This window comes from Coturnix japonica, chromosome 6, assembly GCF_054131305.1.
Source record: "Coturnix japonica strain WE chromosome 6, WE-NBRP24, whole genome shotgun sequence".
Lineage (NCBI taxonomy): Eukaryota > Metazoa > Chordata > Aves > Galliformes > Phasianidae > Coturnix > Coturnix japonica.
Genome location: NC_140668.1, coordinates 33,844,075 through 33,871,284, shown reverse-complemented (window position 1 = coordinate 33,871,284; position 27,210 = coordinate 33,844,075). Strand labels below are relative to the sequence as shown.

The 27,210-nt window shown below is 34.7% G+C and overlaps 1 protein-coding gene across 6 annotated transcripts in view; it reads right to left on the bottom strand.

Moving 5' to 3' along the window:
- Nucleotides 1-27,210, bottom strand: part of CDH8 (cadherin 8) — a 136,715-nt gene that overhangs the window by 49,775 nt on the left and 59,730 nt on the right. For all 6 annotated transcript variants that reach the window (XR_014947791.1, XR_014947792.1, XM_032447060.2 and 3 more), the window contains exons 4-8: nt 22,245-22,364; nt 10,812-10,979; nt 6,874-7,061; nt 3,883-4,136; nt 212-348 (exon numbers count right to left, since the gene is read on the bottom strand). Coding sequence is in view for 4 of the 6 variants with exons in the window: in XM_032447060.2 (XP_032302951.2) it covers nt 212-348; nt 3,883-4,136; nt 6,874-7,061; nt 10,812-10,979; nt 22,245-22,364 (867 nt within the window). In the remaining 2 variants the exon portion in view is untranslated. The remainder of the gene's footprint in view (nt 1-211; nt 349-3,882; nt 4,137-6,873; nt 7,062-10,811; nt 10,980-22,244; nt 22,365-27,210) is intronic.

Here is a 27,210-nt window from a genome sequence, read left to right as displayed (position 1 = left end):
TGTGGTTTTTCATTGAAACAGCAGTTTGGAAGAGTAAAAGAAATGGAACTTCAGCAAAAATTAAGTTTTCTTAAAAAAAAAAAAGAAAAAAAGAATTGCACTTAAAAATTCAGTGTTTCATTTTTTAGTGTTGTATATTGTTCCCACTACACACATTATTAGAAGTAATGGGAATAAAACCAACAGAACTTCAGAATACACAAATACTTACTAGTCTCAGTAGCTACAATGGTTATATTGTGCCACGTATTTGTTTCTCTGTCGAGTGGTGTTGCCAAAGTTATTTTTCCATCTTCTGCATTAATGTTGAACTGTCTCTCAAGGTCAGTATGACGATCAATGGAAAACCTGCAAAACAGACATCCCTGTAATCTACTTAATGAAGTTAATGAATCCATACAATCACAATACATTTTATGGAGCCCCCTGAGATCTGCAGTTTTATAGCCAAATGGATAGAGAAGTTCAAGAGAATAATAATTTATAAGACAATATGACAAACTTAGACTAAAAAAAATTATTAATTATTGCCCAAGGAGTGATTAGCTGTATAGAACCAGTATGCAGGTCATAAAATCCCCTCAGGTTCAATAGGTAACATCTTTGAAATACAGTGTTGATCAAGAGTTAATTACATAATCCATCACATTTATTAGACGGTTTCCATGGCATTTCACAGTAACTCCCGATAATTTCAAGTGTAATGCATTAAGCACACAAAAATGGTGGACTTCATGGTTACTTTTGAAAAGTTTGAATAATATTATTTTAATAATAAACTTCAGATTAATGATGTGAGAACTATTCACCATAGCAATTATTTGGTTACAAATCAAGTGGGTCCATGGGCAGAAATCAGTTAGTAAATCACTGCTCATCTGTAAAACACTTCAAATACTGAAGGAATGATTGTTTTATAGATTGGCATCTCTGATTTTTAAGAAAACAAGTTTGATCTGACAGGTAGTCAGAGTTTGTATGTAAATTCCCAGGTAAATTATGCAGCTGAAAAAGGGCCGAATAATGTTACATTGAGATGTCTTTCCAATGCACTTGGTTAAATACAACTCACTTTCAAAAATTAGTTTGAAGTTATAGTGTAAGTGTTTAAAGATTGTGCTTATTAGCAAGGCTAGCACTACCACACTGGTAAGGTGTGATAGGACTTAAGAATGAAACCCTCATCTAACTAGGAAGTGTGATTTGCAACACACTGAAGTTTTCTGCTTTTAAACTCTCAGAAGAACAAATTTTACTCATAAAATTTAAGTGTTTTATTAAAAAAAAAGTATGATAAAAATATGAAGTCTAATTTGAAGTGTATGTGCCTAAAGCTGGGCACACACAGATTTGGACATTTGAGTAAACTGATTTTCTAGTCAACTTCACATATTCAGTACTCAACAGTTTAATACAAACTGTGCCATTCTCAGCAGTTCTGAAAATGAGGTCACTTCTGTGGAGGAATAAACTGCAGGTGCCTATCCTTAGGCAAACTTACTCGAAGACATATCTTAACCTTACTTTAATGTCTCATTAGGTCCCATTTGAGTATTACAAGTGAAAACTGTGATACTAGTAAAGTTAGTACAAAATATCATACAGAATTATATGTTCAAACTTACAAGTCTAAAATTTCATTCAAGAAAATTAGACAAATACATCATTTGAGATAATTATTTTTAAGTTCTCATTACTTAAACTTAATCTTTTAGTTCTTGCAGTTTATGTAAGGCTGCAGGAATGACTATCACAACAGCTCTGGTACCAAACTTTTATGAAATTCTTCCATTCCATAAATGAAAAAAAACTTGAAGTGTTTATATGAGATTTAGTTGACCTGGGCTTGACGTAAATTCCATTGGGATAAGACACATTTTTTCTCCAAGAATCAATGCCTTTTTAAACTTTCATTTACAGTCTTCCTGCAGTACATTTTCTGAGGTTACAAGAAGTGTGAGCAGAAGATCTGCGAGTTTGTTATATTGCACATCCCAACAGTATTTATTCACATTGTAAAAAACAGCACTCAAATAGAAACTTTTGTAACATCAGTTACTCAGGTTTACGAGACCACAAATGGGTAAAACCCTCTCCTGATTTCAATTTGATAAACATTCTGTACAAAATAAAATAAAATTAAAAATCTGCCAAGTCATAAATGTGGGAAAACTAATAATACATTTGCAGTTTCCTTTCCATGCTTATTGTACTATAACTCTTTTTAATGGAAGTGTATTGTCAGATCCATAAGCTAAACATAAAATGTACATTTCTCTAAAAATGAGAGAATATCCTGGGAAATAATATCTGCTTTCAAATTGCCATAAAACCAGCACAAGTTATTGAGAAGTTTCAGTTAGATTATGGATCCGGTGTGGCAATTATAGGAACAACTCCAAAGTGGTTTAACTTAAAGTGATTCGTAGTCCTTCTGCATTATTAATACTGCTGTTATGACTTAGTTTGGTCTATTCTTTATTTGCACAAATGTAAATAGGAAAAGAAACTATTTTTTGCTGCACATACTGAGATTCAAATCAGAAGTCTGATACCCTATCAGTGTTTAATCACAACTGTTAGTTAATGACAGGCAGACAGGACATGCTACTTAGTGACAGATAAATGGCTGCACCGTTAGGGAGGCAGAAATATTGAATCCATGTTTTTAAGGACTGCTGTGAATTAAGAAAATGATCCACTACTGCCAAAGATGAAATCTCTTCCAATATGAATGGGGAAAACCTGCCACTGTGAAGCTTATCTCTCCACAGAGAAAGACACTGAAAGGCAGTGATTTATAGGAGGGCAGAGACAGTATAGGAAGAAAGATTATTACTCATGCTTTATGCTATGCACTTGGATCAAGCTTTATCCAAGATAATTTACTGCAGATAAAAAGACCATGGTTGTAAAATAACAACAGAAACATGAAATAAGCACTTCTGGAATCAGTAGATCTGTATGCTAATAGATGATAAACTTCCAAGCGTTATTACACAATAAGCCAGAATTTACCACCCTTACTAAACAACAGCAAAGCTCTGCAAGTAGCTCAGCTGAATTCACTGTGTCCCTTTCCCAAGAGAGATGCTGGTAGTTCTATATTTGGTAAGAGGTGATCCTGGAGCACACAACACCACATGCTTCTGAAATGCATATGCTGGAATAAGTCTACTAACCAATTATTAACCACATTTGTACACCTTTTTTTTTTCCTCCAAATCTACTTTAAATATGATGCTTTGGTGTTTGGTTTCATAATGCATTTAGCAGTACTCTGCATAGAAGTAAAATATGGTTTGGTTACAGTCACATCACTGTTTAACCAAACCGTAAGGGCAAACTTGGGAGGGCAAACTTTATCATGGAAATGAGACACTGGTTTGATGAAACTGGAATAATATATTTTGTTCAAGTTAGGTCAAAAAAGGGAAATACCACAAACTGAAGATGTAAAAGTCATATGATTTCTGATTTCCTCTAACAAAACCAGAGAAGAGTTTAGTCGAATGAATACTGGATATGGTTTTACAGTCTTACATCTGCAAGGAAAAAACTCAGTATTGTTAGCGTAGAAACTAGGAGGTTATTTAAAATAAACACATTGAAAATCCGACCTATCAGACCTCTTACCTCTTATTTCTTAATTACATTGCATTCCTACTGTTTGATAAAGTTATTTGTGAAGAAAGAAGTATTTTAGTGATTTTGAAAATGATACAAACTGATAAGTCTAACTTCATGAGGCGATAAAATCCTATACAAGTATTTTATAGAACAAAAACAGAGGGAGAACAGCGTCATAAATACAGTGTATAGAAAAATATACTTAATATTCTGCCGGCAGTTTTTTCTGTGAGAACTTTAGAGCAGCACTACCTTATAGGACTGGAAGACACATCAGGGTCATGGGCTGTCACTTGGCCAATCACAGAGTTAATAGCAGCATTTTCATGCACTTCCAGTAGGTATGTAGGTGATGAAAAGACTGGTGGCTCATCAGCATCCTCTACTACAATTTTTACTGTTGCTGTATCCTTGAAAGGTCCTCCACTGATGAAGCGAGGATCAATATGAATGTTGGCTGCTTCTACCTTCAGAGTATAGGATTTTTTGGTCTCAAAGTCCAGAGGCTGTTAAGAATGACAAAGATAAATGTCTTTTACTAATGGCCACAGAGAAAGAGCAAATTAATATAATGCTGATGGATGAAAGTTATGTGCATTTAAGCACATTCAGTGAGTTTGTATGCAAGCACTTCCCACTCCCAGAAATTCAACCTGCAAATTTTCTTGGCATATATTGATATATGTTTATTAACCAGCCTCAAAGGAAACAAGAGACTGTTTTCTTGCTTTTCACAATAAATTTACCACAATACTCTCTTTCATGAATGATACAACTACAATTACATTCCAGATAAATAGAGCAAATTTGTTGGTGGTGATGTGACTTGCATAATAATTGTGCCTTTAATCAGTGCTTTGTTAGTTGGAGATAAGAAAATAGGGTATACAGGATATAATCTCAGTGAGGAATAAATATTTAATTATTTCCAGAACTACACGAGAAATGCAAATATCTAGCAGTTATTTGTTGGACATGATGAAATTATGCATCAAATGGAAAAGCTAATCATATAAGAATGTATTTCAGTATTATTGCACTTCAGATAACTCCACATTTCTGTTTACAGGGGTAAATGAGGCAGACATCTCTCAGGAATTTCTTCCAACTGTAGCAATTCCTATTTCTTTATCTTACATTTTTTTCAAAGGCAGAAACATAGAACTGATTACTTTGTTCTACCAATATACCTGCCATGTCACCACTGTTTTTACTATTTTACAGCTACATATTAAAACACAGAGGATGAAAACACAGTGGATTTAAAGAAACGAGATACCAAATAAAAACCAAATCTGCAACAGTCCTGAATTATAGAAGTTTTCATTATAGGAGATTCAAGTTGGTATCTTGAAGCACACCAGTATATTCAGTATATAATTCTCTTGTGCCTCACAATGATTCAAGTTTCAAAGATGCAAATTGCCAAGCACTGGAAAGATATTAAGATTTGCATTACAATGTCCCAGGGATAGAAAGAAAAAGACATAGAAACTCTGAATCTGCAATGCAAATATCAGCAAGAACACAAATAGGAATAGCAAATCTCTTTCTGTCGAAGCATTAAATATGTGTACTTTTGAATTTTGTTGATTTTTATTTTATTTTTTTCCAGGTATGAATCAAGGTCTAATGGGATTTGCTTTTTCTCAGAACCTCTAGTAAACATGAGAAAACCATGCTTCTTCAGTAGGTCTTAAATTAGCAAGCTTTAATACTTATGAATTGTGATTTATAAATCAGCATATTCACAATTTGCCAATCATAGCTCTTGTATCATTTCTTTAATTGCATTTCACGTGCGCCTAAATGCATGTAGCCATTCTTAATCAGGCTATCATATTGAAAATTTAGTCTGAATTGTCTAAAACCCACAAATTTGTGCTGGAGAAATTCTATTGGTGAATAGTACCCTACATATATCACCTGCTGCAGTAGAACCAAAATGATAATTGCTGTCAAAACGAATATATGAAACAACATTATCTGAGAGACTCTGCATAAAATAAAGTCTGGGGAACTGGAGCAAAAGGTTAATTGCTTTAGTTTACAAAGGAGGCCACAACATACAATAAATCACAATAAGGAAGATCAGGGATGTATATCATGATTTACTCTTTTGAAAATAGATCTAAATTTAGATAGATATACACCATTTTATTATTCTTGTAGGGTGCTAACCTCCTCACTGAGAAACAGAAAACATAAAATTCTGACAGCTCTTCTGTCTGACCTCTTTAATCACAGATAAAACTTTAATATTCATTAGTGGTACTCATTGGATTCCTCTTTTTTTTTTTTTTTTTTTTCATTGGAATGTCATGTTTTCTTTTTCACTTGTTTTTATTTATTTAAAACAAGGAATCATTTACAGTCCTTTACACTACATGTTTTAAACCCTCCATACCAGCATTATGAGTTATACTCAAATCGTTCCTTAGAACACAGCATGAGTAACTGCCCTCCTCTCCAACACCAGAAAATAAGAAAAATCAATCCTGCAATTACTGTATCATTGACTTTACTGGCCACACTGTGTTCTAGATTTGCTGCATCCCACAGTATTTATGTATACAATTGCATGCCCCTTTGGTTCTGTACACATAAATACCACATCTCAAGTACATCAAGACTGTGTAAGCACAGAAAAAAAAGACAGAGATGTAGTTTTTCCTTGGGCCGAAATTTGACAGTTCTCATTTTAAACTTGATAAAGTTCACTGAAATCACTATTCCTTGAGCAAATAGAGTTCAACAAGATAAAAGTTGGAAGACTGAGCCTATTATACATCAGGCAATTTAAATAATTAGGTACAATACTTTTTTTTTTTCCCTCTAAGCAGTATTTGACCAGCAATACAGGAAGTGAAATGAGTGAGAGAAGCATTTGATGAGTACTCATCAAATTTTAGGATTTTAGGAAAATCTACATCGCCAACAAAGCAAATTCTGATCTACTCTTCCCTTTAAGAATCCAGGAAGAAAAACAGTATCATTAAAGCACATGAAGCAGTGTCTGGACTCAGGAAGCCTGAAGCAGATTAAGTCATGCCCAGAACAAAAAATGCTGCCATGGAAATCTTCCCAACTGCCACCTATATGGCAGCTCTGATGGACATTGCTTATACAGCTGTACTTTTATCAGTGTGGTTTGACATCTCATTCATACATAAAAGAATGCTTGGAAATCCAGCATGTTCACACAGTCTTAGAATAAGGTTTTATATAAGAGATCCAGTTTACCTTTCTCACTCTAATAACGCCGTCCTGAGTTTGGGCATCTGTAGTGATTTCAAATATATCCATTCCATCTCCTTCAATAATATCATATGATGATTTAGCATTTTCTCCAATATCCAGGTCATTTGCTTTCACCCTTCCTATGGGTTCACCAAGAGCAACATCTTCCATGACTGAGAAGTGATACAGACCTTAAGAATAAGAGGAAAAGACTAAACATTACATCTGATCGCAGTATCTCTTGTGTGCTCTTCATTTGTTTATACTTCCCCAATACAAACTCCTGAGATGTGCAAATGATACAAATCATATTTACAGGAGTTATTTACTGAAAGCAGCAAAACGTGTTTCTTTCATAGGAATATTCAGTTTACTGCACATGAATGTTCTTTTCATTATAGTTGCATTCCGCCTCCTGCTTGCTCACTCACATAAATATTCAGCTAAATTCAACACCACAAATATGTCATATGTCATCTATTGCTGAACTTGCCTTTTTATTTACAGACTTGCCCCTATGTTTTTGATGGAATTCAAATCAAACTTTGGCCTTTATACTGTTATAGAAACAGTAATTTCTCATTCTGTTCATTACTGCATTTACTATTTGTAGATTCTGACTAAAACACGATAGAAAGGGTTATTCAAGTCCTCAGCAATTTTATTTCTTTGTACCACATTCTCTAACCAATCTGACTTAAAATGTTTCAAAAAATGTGTTTCAAAATTCTAATATCTCATTTTAGGTAAGCTATTTACTAAAGGAAAAATCTAAATACTACTACACCTCTCAGCTCTTGATACTCAAGAAGAAGATACATTTGCATGTTTTACATTAACAAACTTTTACAGAATGCCTTTAAAAAAAAAATGGTAATTTATTCTCATTGATGTGATGGTTAATATACAATCTGACCAACTGCAGCAATTTTTAGTAGCTTAATTAGTCAAAAAGAACTGAAGTTGACAACGTAAGACTGTTCAGAACAATATTGATGCACTTTGAAGCTGGACTTGTTTCTCTTTTTGTCACAGAAGTTCTACAAAATCCTGTAATTTGCAACTGTAAGTTTTCTAGAGCCAAAATTTTTCCAGTGCTTTTGATGAAACTATTTGTGTGTGGGCTGATTACTGCGGCAACAGTGGAAAGTAAAAAGAAACAATGAGGAACGCACAAATAAATATGTGAGCTTTATCTGTAGCCTTTCCTAAGGTGATTTCATTTAAGTTTCTAAGCTAAGTTACTGGAGATGATTTGGAGACCGTCAAAATTGCTCCAAACAGTCACAACGGCTCACCAACAGTAAGCTGGTAAAGCAGCCCTAGTACAGAATGCACCTTCACAGACAAAATTATGTATTGTAATTTATACTGCTGCCCATGATTTGTGGCTTAACTCTCCAGACAGGAGGCTGCATTTTTGGTTGATATATTTTTTCTCATATTTATTAACATAGCCTACAAACTACTGTAAAACTATTATTATGATGATGCAGGTGACTATTTTACATAAATTGCTCTCAAGTATTATGAAATGTTATGTCAAGATATCATAGTTCAGAGCTGACCAAAAATACACATTATGCATATCAGAAAAGCTTTGATTTTCACAGCAGCGCACAGTTCTTCTCAGCATAATCCATGGTAAACTGCCAGGTTAAAAACTTCAACGACTTTTAAAATGCCTCGAAAGTGATTTTAGAGAGATCATAGAAGTATTGAAAGTTCATCTTTTTCATTTCTAAAACCCAGGAGTCTAACACTCTTTGAAATCTAACTATAAATATACTTTTCTGTCCTGCCTGGAAACAATAAACCTACAAAACACACTGCTTTCTGAGTTCATTACAATTTATTGTGAAAGCAGCATGTATTACGTCTTATGAATTTCTATTTCATTCTGGTTAGACTCTGTTGTAAGTTTAATGCTTTCTTATTTTCCTTTCCAGCCAAATGTAAACTGTGCTTTAACAGAGTAAAAAATGTTACAGACTTGATCAGCTCTTCTGTAAGGTTAGAGTCATGACTAATCTGTAACATTTGGCAGCATGCTTGGAATACTCAGTTTTAAAAGGCAGAATTTGTCATAGGATCTAGTTATAATATTTACTAGAGCATGCTCTCATTAAATGCATTATGTACATATTATAAAGCTATAGTACACACAATTTTATTTTATTTTTTCTAATGAAGTTGTACAATCACCAGACAAAGCTGTTATTCCTAGATGACAGTTTGAATTCTTTGCTGCAACCCACTTAGTACAACTGCTTCGAAGACAGCAATTCAGTCTTTGTTGAAGGAAATCTAATCTACATTTTCCACGCAGAAAATATATTTCAGGGATTTGAGATGCAGCTTTCCTCATCCTACCCAGCCAACATTTCACTGTATCCAAACTACAGGAGAACAGATATGAGTAAACTGCGCAGGGAAAATACAGTTTCATCTCTATATGCATTCAATCCTGTGCTTCCTGTTGAGCCCTTCAGCAAATGTACCAATTAGCATCACTTCTGTTGCTGACTTTCTGATCAGCTTTTTTCAAACCGGCTGGCAAAGGCTTTTTGACACAGAAGATGTTGATACAAGTACAAAAGCCAAGCAATTTGGCAGAAGTATATCCATAGTCACAGTTAGAGCTACTGTACATCACAGGTGTAAAAATGTATCCCTCTGCTTTCTGGTGATATGGTTCAACCCAGAATCTCATCTGCAGATATGTATGTTATTAGGGGATCTGTCATCACGTGTTGAAAAACACTACTCCATGAGTGCAAGTTGTGCATTCTCATCAGAATAAAAAAATACATGTATTCCTTTTTCTATACGGAGAAAACCATTTACTCTGCATAGAGTGGTTATCTGTTAAAAAGCACGTCAATGAGGTTTTTTTTTGTTTTTTTTCCCCCAAATAGCTTTTACCTTTGCTTATTTATTTTATAATCCTTCTCTGTATATATTTTAATGTGCTTTTTATGGGGTTAATATTTATTACATGCTGAATAATGAGACAAGCCCATTTCTCTCTTTGTGTCTTCAGAACACCACAAAAGCAGACTTTACTTGATGTATTTATGGAAAGGAAATAATTTTACATATGGTGCATAAGTACCTTGTTAGAAAAATTATACAGAGTTGAGACATGAACACTCTCCTAACCCAATACAGTGTATGAATATCATACAAGTTATTTCAGAACAAACTGGATAACAAGGTAAGTTTCTGATATTGTATTAGATTGTACCTGTTCCAAACAAAATCGATCCAGTCATTATGCACTTTCCTTTTTTCTTTTTGTCTTCATCTTTGAAACAGACTACAAAGCTTGTAGAGAATCTCACCAGGATGCCAAATCATTTTAACCTAGCCCAGCATGATATCTATTGGAACCACAGTAGTAAATATGGATTTTGAATTAAAGATCAACAATTATCTAGACTCAGGCTTATTTTGTTTTCTTCACTGTTACCTAATTAGTCAAATCTTTCATTCTTTTTATCAGTTACATATGTCTTTTACTGGTAGTGTCCTTTGTCTGCATGAGGTGGAAGCTCTTATAAAAGCAACTAAAACTGCACTGAAAGGAAAAAATGCCATAAAAAAACAAAAAACAAAACAAAACAAAACAAAAAAACCCTAACAAACAAACAAACAAACAAAAAACAACAACAACAAAAAACCCAAGCCCTTTTGTATGTATATGTGAGAGATAACAAGGAAGACAGAGGGCTGTGTACACTGTAATGGGCATAATCCCCTCCTTCCTAAAGCTTCCTAAGTCAGATAAAGTACTATTAACCTTTCTCTGGTACCAGCTGCATATTTTTAAATTACATTACAAACCCACACAATATGATGATTAAAAAAATCTAGATTAAAAACAATTACAAAAAGTGCTATATAACATTCAGAGAATAGATATATGTAATGGCACTTACTCTGTGCAAACTTAGGAGGATTGTCATTAACATCAGTGAGTGTAATCGTCACCGTTGTAGTTCCAGAAAGTCCACCCATATGTCCTCCCATGTCCTTTGCTTGGATAACCACAAAGTATTCTTCTTTGGCTTCTCTGTCCATGTTGGGAAGAGCTGTTTTAATTATAGCTAGAATAAGGACAGGGGAAGAAGACCGTCAGCTACAGATCCAAATTCAGTATTGCTGGTAATTTTATGTATATAGGTAAATTTTGGTATAAAAACACTAAAGGTCCAGTTAAGTTGTCTTTTAGTTCCAAGGACAAAGAAGAAATCCAGGTTTTTTAAAGCAGTATGTTAGTGTTTGCTTACCTTGATTTAATTCATAAGGCAAGGGAACTGCAGTCAAAACTGAGAATTATTCATACTTGTGATACTTCCTTCTCTTGATAAACCCTTTGGTTCCTTTCCTATCCCCCACAGAAATCAATCATTTTCCCATAGAATTAAAAAATTAGGAATGATAATGATGCACCCTGCAAATAACTTCACTGTTTCAAATAGGATGAGTGTGTTAACACAGACTATCAAAGTTCAGTCTACATTATTTTTTTTCCTTAAGAGACCTGAAACATTACTTCAGTTAGTTTTGTATTAAGCCTATTAGATGTTTTTTCCATTTTAGGCAGACAGTTCTCATGTTTTTATTTCATGTTTTAAAAATCTAACCCTGTAACTTACATAGTAAAGCCAGGTCTACAAAGGAAAAAAGATGCCACATTTACTGTTCTTCATTCTACTCTTAGAGTCAAATTAACAATTTGAAACAATAAAGTGATATTTTTTTTCTGTGTTTTAATTTGTCATTTGATGTATAAAACACCATACCCCTTGTCTACAGTATGAAAAACAAAAGGATTAAAATACCTTAAAAAGTATCTACATCAGAATTCCAGCATTCCATCTAAAGAATAAAACTTGGAATTTTTTTTCAATGAAGATACTAACATAATCTGTAATTTCAATATGCCTATCTACTGTCTTAGCCATAAATTATTTACTAGAGGCTTAATCAATGGTAAATTGAAGTTCCAGTTTCAGACATAATACCAAGATAAATGTGTTCTTTTAATTACCATAATTGGAGATTAATGTTTTTAAACATTGAATATATCCAAATTGCACAGGTTGGTTATTACTGCTGAACTTTCTGTGTTCAGTATCTACAAAATTGATGTCAGCAAAAGCAAAGTTGCAGCAGTATCTCTTATCAGGCAACACAACAAACACAAAAAGGGTCCATTCTCACCTACATTAGATACATGACCAAGACAACCAAGACAAAGACAGATTATGATTGTTATAGATAGAGGATATCAGTGATAACAATTGTGTTCTTTCTTTCTTTCTTTCTTTCTTTCTTTCTTTCTTTCTTTCTTTCTTTCTTTCTTTCTTTCTTTCTTTCTTTCTTTCTTTCTTTCTTTCTTTCTTTCTTTCTTTCTTTCTTTCTTTCTTTCTTTCTTTCTTTCTTTCTTTCTTTCTTTCTTTCTTTCTTTCTTTCTTTCTTTCTTTCTTTCTTTCTTTCTTTCTTTCTTTCTTTTTCTTTCTTCACCCATTCTTAGGCTGGGTGCACAAGACATACTGAAACTTTCGCTCTGTTTTTATAAAACAATTCCACTCACTAAGGACTAATAGGCATACAGCACACAAAGCATTAACTTTGTCATGGTCAACACACTCAATGAACATTCAACCTGTTCTACTTCAGTTCAACCCAGAAGCATATTGAGAACAAAAACTTAATCATTTTCAGCATGCTATGGCGGATAGCAATATGTGTCAAAAAGGATGCAGTTTAAAGGGGAGATAAGAGAATTAATTAAAAAATAACATAAGGCATGTAGACGATGTTGGAAAATTGTATTTAGAAAAGTTATCAATGGCTTACTGTCAAAATGGATAGATGGATGAACTGGTTCAGAGGGTTTGATCTGCTTCTAGCATCATTCAATATTTTTTTAATTATGGGCGACAGGAAAAACGTATCAAGCCTTTCAGATGACACAAAGTTGGGATTAGTTGTGATCACTGGAAGAACAGGATTAGAGTTCAAAATAATTCTGACAGATGGGCTAGTCCAAAAAAGCAGGGTGCAACTCAGTTTGGCAAGTAAGAAGTATTTCGTGTGGGTGAAACAATTAACTCCACAATTACAATAAAGCAGATGACTCATGAGAAAGAAAAGAATGTGGTGTCACAAAGAGCTGAATATATGAGTCAACTGCATTATGTTGTAAAAAATGTTCAAACCTTTTCTGATGGTGTATCATCTAGTATGTAATATGCAAGAACTGTGGAACAATCCTTTCAGTCCACTTATATTGGTAGCCTACAGCTGGAACAGCACATTGAGTTTTGCGTATTTCTCTTCTGTATTGTGACTGATAAGGAGTGTCCAAGTCTATGAGAAAAAAATCTTGTCTGCATCATTTGGGGAATGATGAACATAGACTCTGCAGCCAAATATGTAAAAATTACTGAAAGCTACTCTCTTATCCCACCAAGGATAAGAGGGAAAATTATGGACCTAAAAAGTAAATGAAAAAACAGGTTTAAACTGAAGCACGTGAGATTTTACTGAAACATTAGGAAAACACTTTCTACCAGAGAAGTACAGATAGAAAAGGCTGCTTGTCAAATGTATAGTATTTCCATCGCTGAAGATCATTTAAGAACTTGCCAGACAAGTATGTGTTGTGAATGAGAAGGGGCAGATCTGATCATCTGGGGGCAAGGGTGATCACTGCAAACTCCTTGAGGTCTCTCTTAATTTGCTTAAGATAAAGCTCCGTCTCTGTGTGCTCTAAAATATTTTACACACTTTAAGCCTCCAAAAAATTTAAATGGACATGTAGTCCAAAGAATGACCATTTGGCTACAAAACCCCTAGCTAAACTGGAAACATAAGGAAATGGGATGGAAAATAAATCAGGAAGTACTATATTTGACCTGGACACACACCAGAACTGGGCATACAAGAATATAATGAGATGTAACAAGGCCAAGTGCAAGGTGTTGCCCTTGGGTCAAGGAAATCCCAGAAATGAATAAAGACTGGGAAAATAACTCCTTGAACAGGAGCCCTGCAAAGAAGAGATTGAGGGTCCTGATAAATGAAAAGCTGGACATGAGCCAGAAATGTGTTTTCACAGCCCACAAGGCCTGCAATATCCTGGGTAGCATCAACAGAGGGGTGGCTAGCAGGGAGAGGGAGTTGATTGTCTCCCTCTACTATGCTTTTATGAGGCCTCATCTGGAGTACCACATTCAAGTCAGAGGCTTCCAGGACAGGAAAAACATGGAGCTGTTGGATGGGGTCCGGAGGAGGGTCATAAAGATGACTGAAGGGCTAGAGCACCTCTCCTATGAAGATAAGTTGAGGCAGTTTGGCTTATTTAGATTGGAGAAGAATCCAGGGAGATCCCTGCCCATGGCAGGTGGGTCTAACTAGATTATGGTTCCTTCCAACTTAAATCTTAAGCCATTCTATGATTCCAAGCTATTTCTTCAAATAATGAGAATCTCCTCAATATTATAAGTTCTTTTTTTTTTTTTTTTTTTTTTTTTTTTTTTTTTTTTGCTGACTTGCTTTTCCTAAACAGCTATTGGTGTCACACTGCTCAATAGCAAATAAAACAGCTGCAGAATGGGATTTACTTTTACAGTGATCCTAAATACACATACTGAGCAATTCACACAATCTGCCTCACAACTTGAATCAGTTAAAATGCTCCCCTGTGGACTACTTTCAAGAAACTATTTGGAAGAATATACACCGTCTCACACTGAAAAAGATCAGGGGAAAAGAAGCAATGCTACAAAGGCCATGGCTGACGAAGAGGAAGAGATGCAAGAACAACAGGAAAAGGGATCTGTTTTCCACTTTTCAATTTTCTCTTTTTCTTTTCTTTTTTTTCTTTTTTTTTTTTTTTTTTTAATTTTAAGAATCTGTTAGTAATAGCACTATAAAAGTGCTCATAATAATAATTGAGAACATGGAATAAATCCAAGCAAGCACTATGCAAAATTGGAATATGACCCTGAAAGGTGTTCTTAAGAATGTCATTCGCCTCATGTGTTTTGATGAAGACTTCCTGCTATTTCAACTAGCATGCTTTGGAGCTTCCCCTTCTTCATTTTGGAAGAGATAAGTAATTGGTTTGATCTTCCTTCCATACAAAAAACTTCATGGAGTTTCTTTTTAAATACAACAGCCATTTAGAACCAAAACTTCTGCAAAATCAATCTTGTGATTTCTTCAGAGAGCAACAAGATGTATTCTTTGCTCTCCCCTGAAACACACTGACTTCAGATATTTTAGCAACCCATAATAAAGCCCACTTTGAGACCTCTGGAAAACCTGTACTATAATTCCTAAGAAATTAATAGATCAGTACTAAGTTTCTTGAAATTTGAAGAAATTCAAGTCCTTTGAGGAATACTTCTACTACTTTAAAATTCAATTTACCCTTCAAATAAATCATAATCTTTTAAATAAAAATTATCATCAAATATTCATGTTTCTTACTAAGTTTTAATGCCTCTAGGACTTTTAGTCTAGGAAGACAAAAAGAATATCTGTATTCACTACATAAGTTGGTTAACTTTATAGAAGAACTATCAATTACAGGGTATCTGAACTATCTTCAGATGCAGATGTACTTAAAATCAAAGCCATTACCCACAGTAAGAATAGTGACTAGGTGAGGAATTGAAAGCTATGTTACACAATTCCACGTGGAGTGACTCTGTGACATTTTAAAAATTATTTTAAGAGAGAAGCTAACAGTGTGCATAATTTATTAAAATGTTTACTTTTTAAAATTGTATGGGGAAGGTGGCACCATCTGTCTCTCTTCTAAACAAAAAGATGAAGGTCGAATATTGTGCTATTAAGTCTGTAGCTTCTTATGTAACCTACAAACTATTTTATCTTCTTTTTCAGTTCACATTACCTCCATTTATGCTTTTTTTTTTTTCTATTTTTACCTTCTTTTTGAAGTAGACCTTGCAAGCTTGCCATCGTAAATAAATGAACACTACCTTTCTTTCAGTAGATATGGTATTGTTCAAGAATATCACAATCAGATAGAACCTACTATAGTACTGCCATTTCCATTTCAGATGAACTTGGATCTGAGTTTTTCAGTAAGGAAAAAATGCTTTAATCTCTTACTAGAGACATACAATTTCTTTTTCCCTGGGAACAGGTTTCCATTGGCATAGTAAAAGAGTCACCCTGTCACCAACTGGGAATGAATGCAGTAAACAACTATATAGCACAGCACTTACAAACTTGCTTTTTTAGGATTTCATTTTTCATTATTTTCTAATAAGTCTCCTAGTCAGAAAGTAGCTTTTGCTTCTTTTTCAGATGTTTTCCAAATCTGGCTGTGTAGCTCAATTCCACTCTCTCTTTCAGTCTTTTAAAGCATAACATTATTTATATATAAATCCCCTGTTTCTCTACTCAGCATGAGGAAAATTGTCATACTAATTATCTCACTAACTTTCTAAAGTGATGGAGGTATTACTCTGAAATGAAATGTAAGACATAGATGTGGTATCTTTTTTTTTTTTTTTTTTTTCTTTTTTTTTTCCTACTACTATTATTAGATATACTCTAGGAGCTGAAATCACTTTTTTCAAATGTCAGTCTGTCTTGATCTTAAGTCACTCATCTTTGCCAACCACAGCCTGTCAAAACTGTTTTCAGATCACTCCAGAATTATGTTATATTTTCCTTATTAATCAGAAAAGACAGCTTTTCCCACTGCTGAAGGACCCAGTCCTACATACCTTACTCATAATGGTTGAGCTTTGCAAGTAAAAAGCAAGAACTGTAGGGCTGACCCTTGAGTCTGCTGCACCAGCACTTTGTCCCTACAATTCCCTCTCTAATGGGCTGTCACCAAGACAACTCTCAGAATCATCAACAGTTCTCTGTGCAAACACCCTGACACAACTCCAAATGCTGCACAGCTTATTCAGCAGGTAATGATAAGAAAAGGCTCCTACTAGTTTGCAAATATACTCTGAATTCACTGTTTGCAGTATTGCACCTAAATGCATTAAGTGCTATACAGACAGAGCTAAAGGTGCTGTAACCAACTGCCAGTGATCAAATACAAACTGCAGAAATACAGCTCGTGCTGGAGGTGATCCTGCTACACTGGAAACAACACTGCTATCACAGCTGCATAAATCTATTTTCCATATGCTAATGCACACATCTGCCTTCATGCCCAGGAAACCAGTTCATACACCTAACTGGCTAAGACAGAACAACATCTACCCATCCCAGCTTGTACTTCCACAACTTATTCAGTTAAAAGATTAGTCATTGGCAGGGATATCACAGCTGCTATGGTTAATGTAGAAAACGGGAGTTCAATCCAGGCTGTGACTAATGTTGAGCAAGTTCTATCTCTCCACCAATCCCACCAGAGTTTAAATCTAAACTATTTGGAAACCAAACTATTTAGAAGTCTGTTGAACATGCATTAGCTCTGTTCCTAAAATAATCATTACTTCATTTTACAGTTGAATGTTATTTCCTGTATCAGAACTATTTTTCCATCTCTCCGTAATCTCAAAGTGCTACATTGTCATTTTATGATGACTAACTACAGAAACCAGTCCTCGTGCCTCTCTTTTCCTATCACCTCTCAAATATTTGTAGAGTGATTTCATATCCTCCTTTAACCAACTTTTATCCAGTTTATACAAATTAAGTACAATCAATCTTGTATTCTAAGTCATGTTACTTCATCCCTCTTACCTAAGCTATACTGCTTTGAACTTTCTTCAGCATCTCAGTATTATGATGGTGTGCCTTACCAGCACTACATGCGGTACTGTGAGAGCAGCTTGTACTACTATTGATACTAACATTAATAAAATGGACATAAAGAACTAGATAGAAAAGACAGCATATAATATCACAAAAACACCTGAAGCCCCAAATTTACTCTCATTACCTTACTTACCTTCAGTCTGCTGAATGGTATTTCAAGGTCTTGATACAGGAAGATAATAAAGACTGAGAATAAAAACAGAATATTCAGACCTGTCTCCAGCTGAATGCCATTTTCAGTCCTCCTTGGCCTATTCTCTTATATTCTGAATTTCAGAACCATGAGGAATCTCACATGAAACACTGTGGTCTAGACAGGGCCATACACTAACTCACTACAAGTACTGTTGAATACCTTTGTTGGTGACAAGAGGTAATGGCTTTAATTGTACCAAGGGAGGACCAAGTTGGATATTAAGAACAAAAAATTCTCAAAAGGCTGCTGAAATATTGGCAGAGCTGCCCAGGGAAGTGGCAGAGTGACTGTCCCTGAAGATTTTCAAGAAAAATGTAGATGTGGCACTGAGGAACATGAATTAGCTGGTATGGTGGGTGGTTGGACTAGGTGACCCTGTGGTCTTTTCCAACCTTAATAATTCCATGATTTTACGATTTAAAATCTGTTCTTTTTCATATGTTGTTGGGCTTTATCCTTGAATAATACATTTCATCTTCCAGCACATTTTGTGTAAGTTGTGTTGTTCATGTATTTCATGTATGTGCAGGAGTGACATTATTTGAGTAAGTTCGTGTGAAATGTAAATAAGTGAGACACATCTGAAAATATATTTTTTCTACCACTCCTGTATTGTAGAACAGTGTCAATTCATATTACGTTCCATTATGGTAATCTTATTTTACAGTTGACAGTCACGATTTAATACATTTGAAAAACCTTAGAAGTGAGAAGTATACTTCAGCTACTGCTAGGAAGCCCCTCTCTCAGCATTTTGACTGTCAGTATTTTGATTACAAGAGAATACACACAACCAGCATAATAATACACAGTAGTCAGCAAACCTGACATCAGTTAGTCAGATGAAACAATAATGACTATATTTTAGTTCACTGCAAGTTCTGTTATTCATATGATATCACCACACTGCAAGCATAGCCTTTCATAGAAAATCTGAATCTTTGTAATGTATTATTTATGTTTGCTCTCTAACCAATGGTCATATTATAATTCACCTATGATAAGGGTAAAAATATTCTGAACAAGCCATTAAAAAAGCATTTACCCTAAGCCATATTCAGAGTACTGAGTGAAAAATAACTTCTGAATTACCTTCTTTCATGTGCCTATAACTCATACCAAAGAATTTGCAAACTAGAACTGCAGCGGTATATGTATTTTTCATCTAAGGTAATGAAAAATTATTGTTTTATGGGTCACTTATCAGTACTTCTTTCTGCACACCCAGTATTATAGAATTGTTTCCATATGGAGGTTGAGAGCACTGTTAGAATTTCAACCAAGAATTGACTCACACAGGGACTAAACCTAGTTAATGTCAAGTTAGTGAGAAAAAAAAAGAAAGCAGAAGTTCCAAACTGCTTCCTCCCTTGGATTTAACCTTTACCCTTTCTACTGCAGGCATGAAGGACACCATAGTCATCTCATTATATTTACCCAACTAACCTACCTAAATTTTCTGGTCTTTCACTGTAGTGCGTAAGCATCTTGTCACATGGAAACTTTAGCTGGGTTATAATGCACTTTCTTGGCCTATTTACTAGGAGAAAAAATATTAGTTGTGGTGGTACACATTGCTAGTGTTAGATGAATATGAGGAAACAACTGAATACCTATATACTTTCTGTTTCTTCTGGAAATCAAATTTTAGTTAAAAAGCACCTTCTGCCGTGTCTGTCCATGGTAACAGCAACACTGTCCAAATTGTATAGCTGCTAAACAAGTGCATGTATTTTATGCACCACCATCTCTAAAAGATGAACTATTTGGTGCCACAAGACCCTGTAAAGTTGTAGGTATCTTAGTATGATACTACTACTATCATTTTGAGACTGCATGTAACAAATCACAAACTCTGTCTGGTATCTAATAAACATTACTATACCCTCGCTCTAAAATTCATGTATTACCAAGCAATGAACTGTGTAGTTATATTCTTCTGAAATCAATACTTCTCTTCAGACAAACCACGGATATAGGTCTGCCTTTTAAAGCAATCTTTTTTATCATGCACAGTACATGTTTGCAGCATCTACAGGACTACCTGCATCTGGTTTGCTTACATTTTAATGTATGTTTGTTGCTCATATATTCTAGACAACAAATGGGTGCTGGAGGGCTATCCCTATTTTGGCATTTTACAGGGCTAACAGATTTCTAATCCTCCAAATGTATGAAGATACATCACATATTTTGAAAAAATTTAAACATTATGAATTGTGAACAACAAATAAAACCTTTGAATCTGACAGAAACAGCTGCATGCTCTTCAGTTAAACAAACTATCCTGTGCATAGCTGGAAGAGTAGTACTGTAGTCTGTAGTTGTATTACAGATGAAGACTGCTACATGTAGATGGCAAAGAAAGAGAAGATGGTCTCAGTGCATAAGCTCATCCAGTTGTAATGACTTATAGAAGAACACAATCAAATCTCTACGAAAACCTAAAAAAATGGGGAATCAGGAACCATTTATTCATTCCAAAACAGCTCCATTTTATGGAGCCACATACCCAGAGACTGTGGCAAAGCCACTGTTCAATTCTTTATGATTACATTCCCTTTGGAAAATAACATGTTATTTTCATGGTAACTGAACTGCTACTGAAAGGAATATTTATAACTGGAAATGAAGGTAGGAGGAGGAATTTAATGCTAGTGAAACAGGAGAAAAATCATGATTTTCAGGTTCACCAAAAAGCTTTGAGTTTTCTCTGGCTTTCATGATAATGGAAATGACTTTCCTGTGTAATGAATGGTTGTTTCATTAGATTAAGCATAAGTTTTTAATGCAGTGCAAATAATAAATGAGAATCAAATTAAACAATTTTTTTAGGTCTGGGAAACTTTCAGGCTATTTCATGTGAAAGGATTGAAAAATGTTTTAAGTAGTTGGAGAATATATGCCATTTCAGCTGATGTGAAGGGGTAAAGCAATAACAGTAAGTACTTCATGAACTTTCAATGGTAGAAACTGTGAAAGAGCCTACAGTTAATCCTCCTGTAATTAATACAAGCCATTACTGCAGACACTAATCTGTAGTAGAAAATAAAACAAAATCATGTATTTTGACATTTGATGTCAGGGATCTTTGAGTAGTTGTATTTCCACATGACATTTGACAAGTCAGTCAGTATGAACCAAGGGGCTTCACTGGTAACAACCTCTTGAACACTTACCTTTGAAATAAGCTAATGTTTCTTCACAGCACTGTGCTGAGCTTGTTTTTTTGCAGAACTCTTTACATTCAGCATAAAACCAAACAATGAATTATGTTCCTGAGACTGTTTTCAGACTCAGGACAGTTTTCCTTCAGCCAGAAGAAAATAATTTAATGGATGAATCCAACTTATTGAACTACACTACCTACCTCAAGTCCTTGCAAGCTAGGGCATTTCTGGGATAGCAAAAAGACTTTTCCCACAAAGTCTCAATAAAAAATATTAAAGAATTCCAGATCTTAAAGAGTGCTCCTGTTCAAAAAACTGTGCACATTTGATCTATCAAGATATCCTTTAATAATTTATCCTAGTATTTATTTCGCAACCCTGTTAATCTGCACAAGTACAAGAATGTTTACTTCTGCTTTACTTTATGGCTGTATATTCAGATGATTTTTCTGTATGCCATAAAGTGAGTTATGGTTTTCTTCTCTACAGGAGACCACAGCTGCTTTACTCTGAGTGATTAAAAGCAGCATCAAGTAACAGATGAAAGAATATAACAAATAATATCAAATAGCTTTAAAAGAACACTTTTCAGATATAACTATGTTAATTCTTTTTAAGTGTGACATATGTACAGCAAACAAGAGGGAATGGATTTATTAGCACCTATTTCAGATGAGTCACTCAAGACTTTAAAATCACAGAGAAATAAAGTCATGCCTGCTAAATGTGTGCTAATAAAACTTCATATACTCGGTATCACGTTCTTCAGATCCAGCCAGTCAAGAAAGACAAATATTTTTAACAAGAATACGCAACACATTCACCCATGCTAAACAGTACTTTCTTTAGCTGGAAATACTACAGTCTCTTTTTGAAAATCACATTGTGTTCAATAAATTCCTCAGGCCAAGTCTTCAGAACCTAATCAGTAATAGGATACACAGCAGTTGCACTACCTTCAGTTTTGCTTCAGTAATTTTAATATCTTTAATATCAATTTCTTTATCACTAATACAGATTTTTCTTTGTCTTTTCACACGATCAGACTCTGATAGGACAAGTGTGAGACATCTTGTCACTTAGTAATGCTGATCATGTGCACTATATGTAACATGTAAGAAGTACAGTCATTTGAGTGAACATAACCCAGGGATTCACATTCAGTTGCCTACCTGTATGTGGTTCAATGGAAAAGTAAGGCTGTCCTTCCAGAATGCTATAAACCAGTTTAGCGCTGTTTCCATAAACTGGATCATCTGCATCTGTAGCTGTTACTTTAGTAACAAAGGTGCCTAAATAGAAAGAATATATATGATTAACATTTACAGTCTTCCTAGATATGTGCACAATTTATTCTAAAATAATGCATTTATTTGAAACTATAAAGAAATATGTGAGGTACGCAAAGATTAAAAATAAATAAAATCCACAATTATAACCTAAAAAATAAATTCTCTGAATTCAAATGAAACTTTTTCCTTCTTGATGATATATGCCAGCAGACTGAATTTCTGTGTAAAGGAAAAACCTTTCTAGAACCTGTATCATTTAAGGTTTCTTTGTAGAATGAATTTAAAGCTACCTGATAGATCCATATAGGCTTCAAAGATTATACCAAAGGGATATGAAATACAAGGTTAATAATACAGTATAATATGTTGCATTTAAGATTTGATAAATCACATTTGAAAGAACCGTGCCAAGTTACGGTGACTGCAAAGAAAAGCAATAATGAAAAGGATTCTTTTTTCTTCTCTTGGCTTGCAGCCATAGCAATGGTTTGATGTGGCCACAGTGACAGTGTGAGGACAACATTTATTGTTTCTGCAATGAGTTCCTGCCACTGAGGGGTCCATTGCCCAGCCGGAGTCATAAATTCCATTCTCCATCCACAAATAAGGAAGAAAAATTTAAAGAAATTCCCCTCTTTAGTTTTAGGCAACACAGCATATTTGATTTACGTAATTAGCAAAACTGAATAAAGCTCAGTAGGTTCTGTTAAGCTTGGTGTAGAAAGCTTCTTTTTTTTCTTTTTAATAATGAGTTAGAAGGACAATGATGACATTAATTAGATCAGCAATAAAGACAGTATCTACAGTGGACAAGAGTAGGAAAGATCTTAAAGGCAGAATGACAGTTCTCACGCATTTAAAAAGGAAAATACTTAAGGCATCCACCAAAATACTTTCTAGATTTGGCCACACTGTTCATACATTGGAAGTTCTGCAGAGCCTGAAGTTGTGGAAGGTTTGCTGTGTGACATAATTCACAGGAGAGAGAATATGGTTAGAAGAGTGGAAGAAACATAGCTCATTAAAGAGGGCACAAGGAAAGGACTTTATCCTCAAGCTGATAGTTTGGCTGTATGGAATTAACAGTGGAAATTCGTTCTCTGACCAAAAACAAATTACAAACACACAATGCCTGCAACAAATACGGTACCTACAGACTACAGATGATGAATGAAATACAGGAGAAGAAAAACAGTGATAGGGAAGCAACCATGGGGTGCACTCAGAGGCCATCGTGCAGGCGATGGAAAATGAATGAAATAGGTGACCACGGAAAAGAGGTGTGTATAAAGCCTGAATTTGGACGTTGTAGGACAAGAGGAACAAAAGGATCCTCTGTGTCTTGACCACGGTAGTCTCAAAGCATGAAAAGCTACTAGAATTGTCTCACATACTTAAACTGTGTTGGCTCACCTTCAATAAATCATATTCCAACTGAAAATTTGCTACTCTGTAGTTCCTACAGAAAGCAATCTCTTATCAGTCTGTGTCTTCACATATGCAGAATTCAGTCTATAGCCTTAATACCCCTGCAAGGCATGCCCCGCAGATCAGAGCTGTTGTCCTGCATGTAATACTGATTATGATTGTGGAAGTCCATGCTCCAGCACTGAATGAAAACAGAAGGTGATGCACCAGGCTTTTGTGGGAGTGGCAGCTATTATGAATTTTTGGTTTTGTAACCTACTAAGGCTGCAGATGTTCATGAAGAACATCATACAATGGGACAAGGATGACATAGGATAAGGCATATTCACAGAACAACAAACACTTGTGTTAGTGTATTTTATCTAGTGGCTGCTCTATTTAGTTTCCATGATATTCTATTCTATACACAAAGGAAAATAAAGAACAGAAATAGTTGACTTCTTTGAGATTGTGTTTGATTTGCTTAGCTGGCTTTCATTTCAAAGGACTTTAGAAATAATTACATTGCTTGTTTAGAAAGATTTGATATATAATGTCTTTTCTTTTCTTATTTCACTAGAGAATTCCGTAAGACTTTTTGAGATATTTATTTCAAGATTTGGAAACTTAAATGGGTATGCTGATTCTTTGATAAATGCATCCTTTATCCCAAGTGTTCATTAGACATTAAAGTTGAATATGTCTTAATAAAACAAGCAATCAGCGTCTAGCAGCTTTTCCAATTCTTCCACTCTTAAGTTTTTTTTTCCTTGTGACAGAAAATAATTTAATCCCTTATCAGAGCACCAAACTAATCCAAAATTTATACATATATAAAAAAATAGGTAAAACTCAGTATCCCCATTCACTGTTTACTGTATACATAAGAGGAGGCAAAAAATAGCATACCCTTCTTTTTCTTTTCCAGCTAACTTCAAGTGTGACCATAAACTTGCTTAATAAAACTAATGAAGGTTAGAAAAAATAAAATATTCTCCCAGCTCCTAAAACCATCTTCTTAGACTACCAGTCTCTGCCACTCCATTTCCTACCATCTTATATAGTTCTGAGGTCTCTGAAGTCCAAGTTGTTTGCTCCCAACAATCTCATTGATAAAATCTGTTTATAAAAGCAATCATGAAACAAAAATAAAAGTCATTATATCCACTACCGAAATTAGATGGTTTAAATTTAATATATGTTAAATCTTATCACCTTGCATTAGATTTCTTTTTTGTTTGTTTGTTTTATGCTATTACTCAAGTCTTGTGCAGGTGTGAAACATGCCACATGAGTACATTCACACTGCTAGCAGTAAGTACACAAAGGAGCAAACTAGGTTCTCTTTGCAGCTGCAAAGGATGTTGCTACACAGTGCAGTTCTGGTCCCACTGCAAGATTCTCCGGGTCCAGAATAGCAACTTATGCCACTGAGTGACAGAGCCTTTATCAGCTAAGCATGAACAGAGGATCTGGAGAACTAATAAAATTCTGAGGGTGCAAAATAACACACACACACACACACAAAAAAAAAAGGAACTCAGTCACCATAGCTATTATTTAAGCAATCTCCGTAATGCAGCAGAACAGCAGAACTCTCAGTGCCTTGGACTACAGACTGCAGCTTTGGATTATCAATATTTAAGTAGCATTTTACAGCCCTACAGACACTGTAGTTAGAAACTACATGTACAGAAATATTCTTACATGCATAATGTATTTAAAGTTTTAAAGATAAAAGTTTTGCATTCAAAAAGAAGTAAGAATCCATTTCTGGAGTCAATGCTCTTTAAAAAGCAATGTTCTTGGTTCTACTCACCAAATAAAAAGCTAAGGTTTCTGTTTAATTTCGACTACATTTGGCTTGTGTTTTCTTCTTCATCAATGCTACAACAAACTCATTTAGCTACAGACTATAAATTTGAAATGGTGCCATTTTTCCAAGAAAGCTGCTATTATAGTCCAAGTCACTGTTGCCCTAATTACAATAATACAGCAGTTTTATATAATCTAGCCCAACAACTTGATCACTTTTTTTTTTTAATATACTTAACATTGCCTTATGTAATACAAAACATTTGTTTTTGTTTTTGGGTTTTTTTTTGGATGCAAATAAATGACGCAAATTTTAAGATACTTAGTTAAAAACTTTCTGCATTTTTTTCTGAGGTACACTTTTGCAATGCTAATGACCCTGTGATTAAATACGGACTGCAAGGAGTTTAATCAGATTTTAATTAATGAGCACTTCTAATGTGATTTAGCCATAAACCATTGCTGGATGTTTTACCCTGTTAGTGTCAGGTTTCATAGCTTCTCTTTGCAACAGGCTAGCAATCAGAGACACGATTAAAAATAAAGGCATTTTTATATGGTTAGGTAAGAAAATCTGTGTTTGCTGGAAAACTAAGATTAAAAGCCTTCATAAAAGTAAGATGTGTGCTCAGCCAGCGCTCTTCTGTTGTTTTGTACGTGTTTTTATGTGCAAGTCAGGATACAGATTCTGCACATTAGTCAGAAAGAAAAATGCATATGCTGCCACACGGAGTAGGGCAGCAAAGATTTTTTGGTGTGGAGTGAAATAAGCGCACTGAAAAGAAATCAAACTTGCATGTTTAGAGGATGTAACACACAGCCAGTGCCAAAAATTTACATGAATCCATATTCAATGAAGCAACCATTTTGCTGAAAGACTGCAATGGCTGGTAAAACTGAAAAATGTGGCCATGATGCAAGTTAGTAGGACTATGTTTACTCATTTTCCATGGTACTTCTGTTTTCCTTGCTTCTCTGACGTCCTTTTTGGTCTGCTCCACTCCTTTCTCCCTTTTCCAGACCTTGATAGGCTGAAATCTTTATTTCATTCAAGAGATCTGATTACAAATCTGACAGGGCATTAAGAGTGTATTTGCATGAAAAAGAGCTACCATTATTTAACAACTGCTTTGTTTTTCTAAGAGGATCGTTGTGCTTCAGAATCTCCAGGCAGATTTTGAGTTTGGCTGATAGTAGCCATGCAATCATCAATGGTCAAAGCAAAGCATTGTTTGTATTCAGCAGGTCAGATAAGCATTCTTTCCAAAATGAAGCCTTTTCTTCACTGTCCTTCTTAGCTATAATCTCACAGGTAGCATGACAGTTGTTGTCATGGTAACTATTTTTTATTGAATAAAACTGCAATAATCTCATAAAAACCTGTATAACTTCTTGACATGTAAATTATTACTGCCTCAAAGCTGAAGAAAGTTATTCTTTTTTTTTTGTTTTTTTTTTTAATCATCACTGATTTTTTTTTAAATATAAAACCATAGTTTTAAGCTTTATTGTCCTATGTTATTCTATAGGAGGCCATTTCTTAAACACAAAACCTATGAATTAGAATTTTCACTAGCCAAATAAACAGTTTACATATGGTATAGAAATCTGCATAATGCATTTC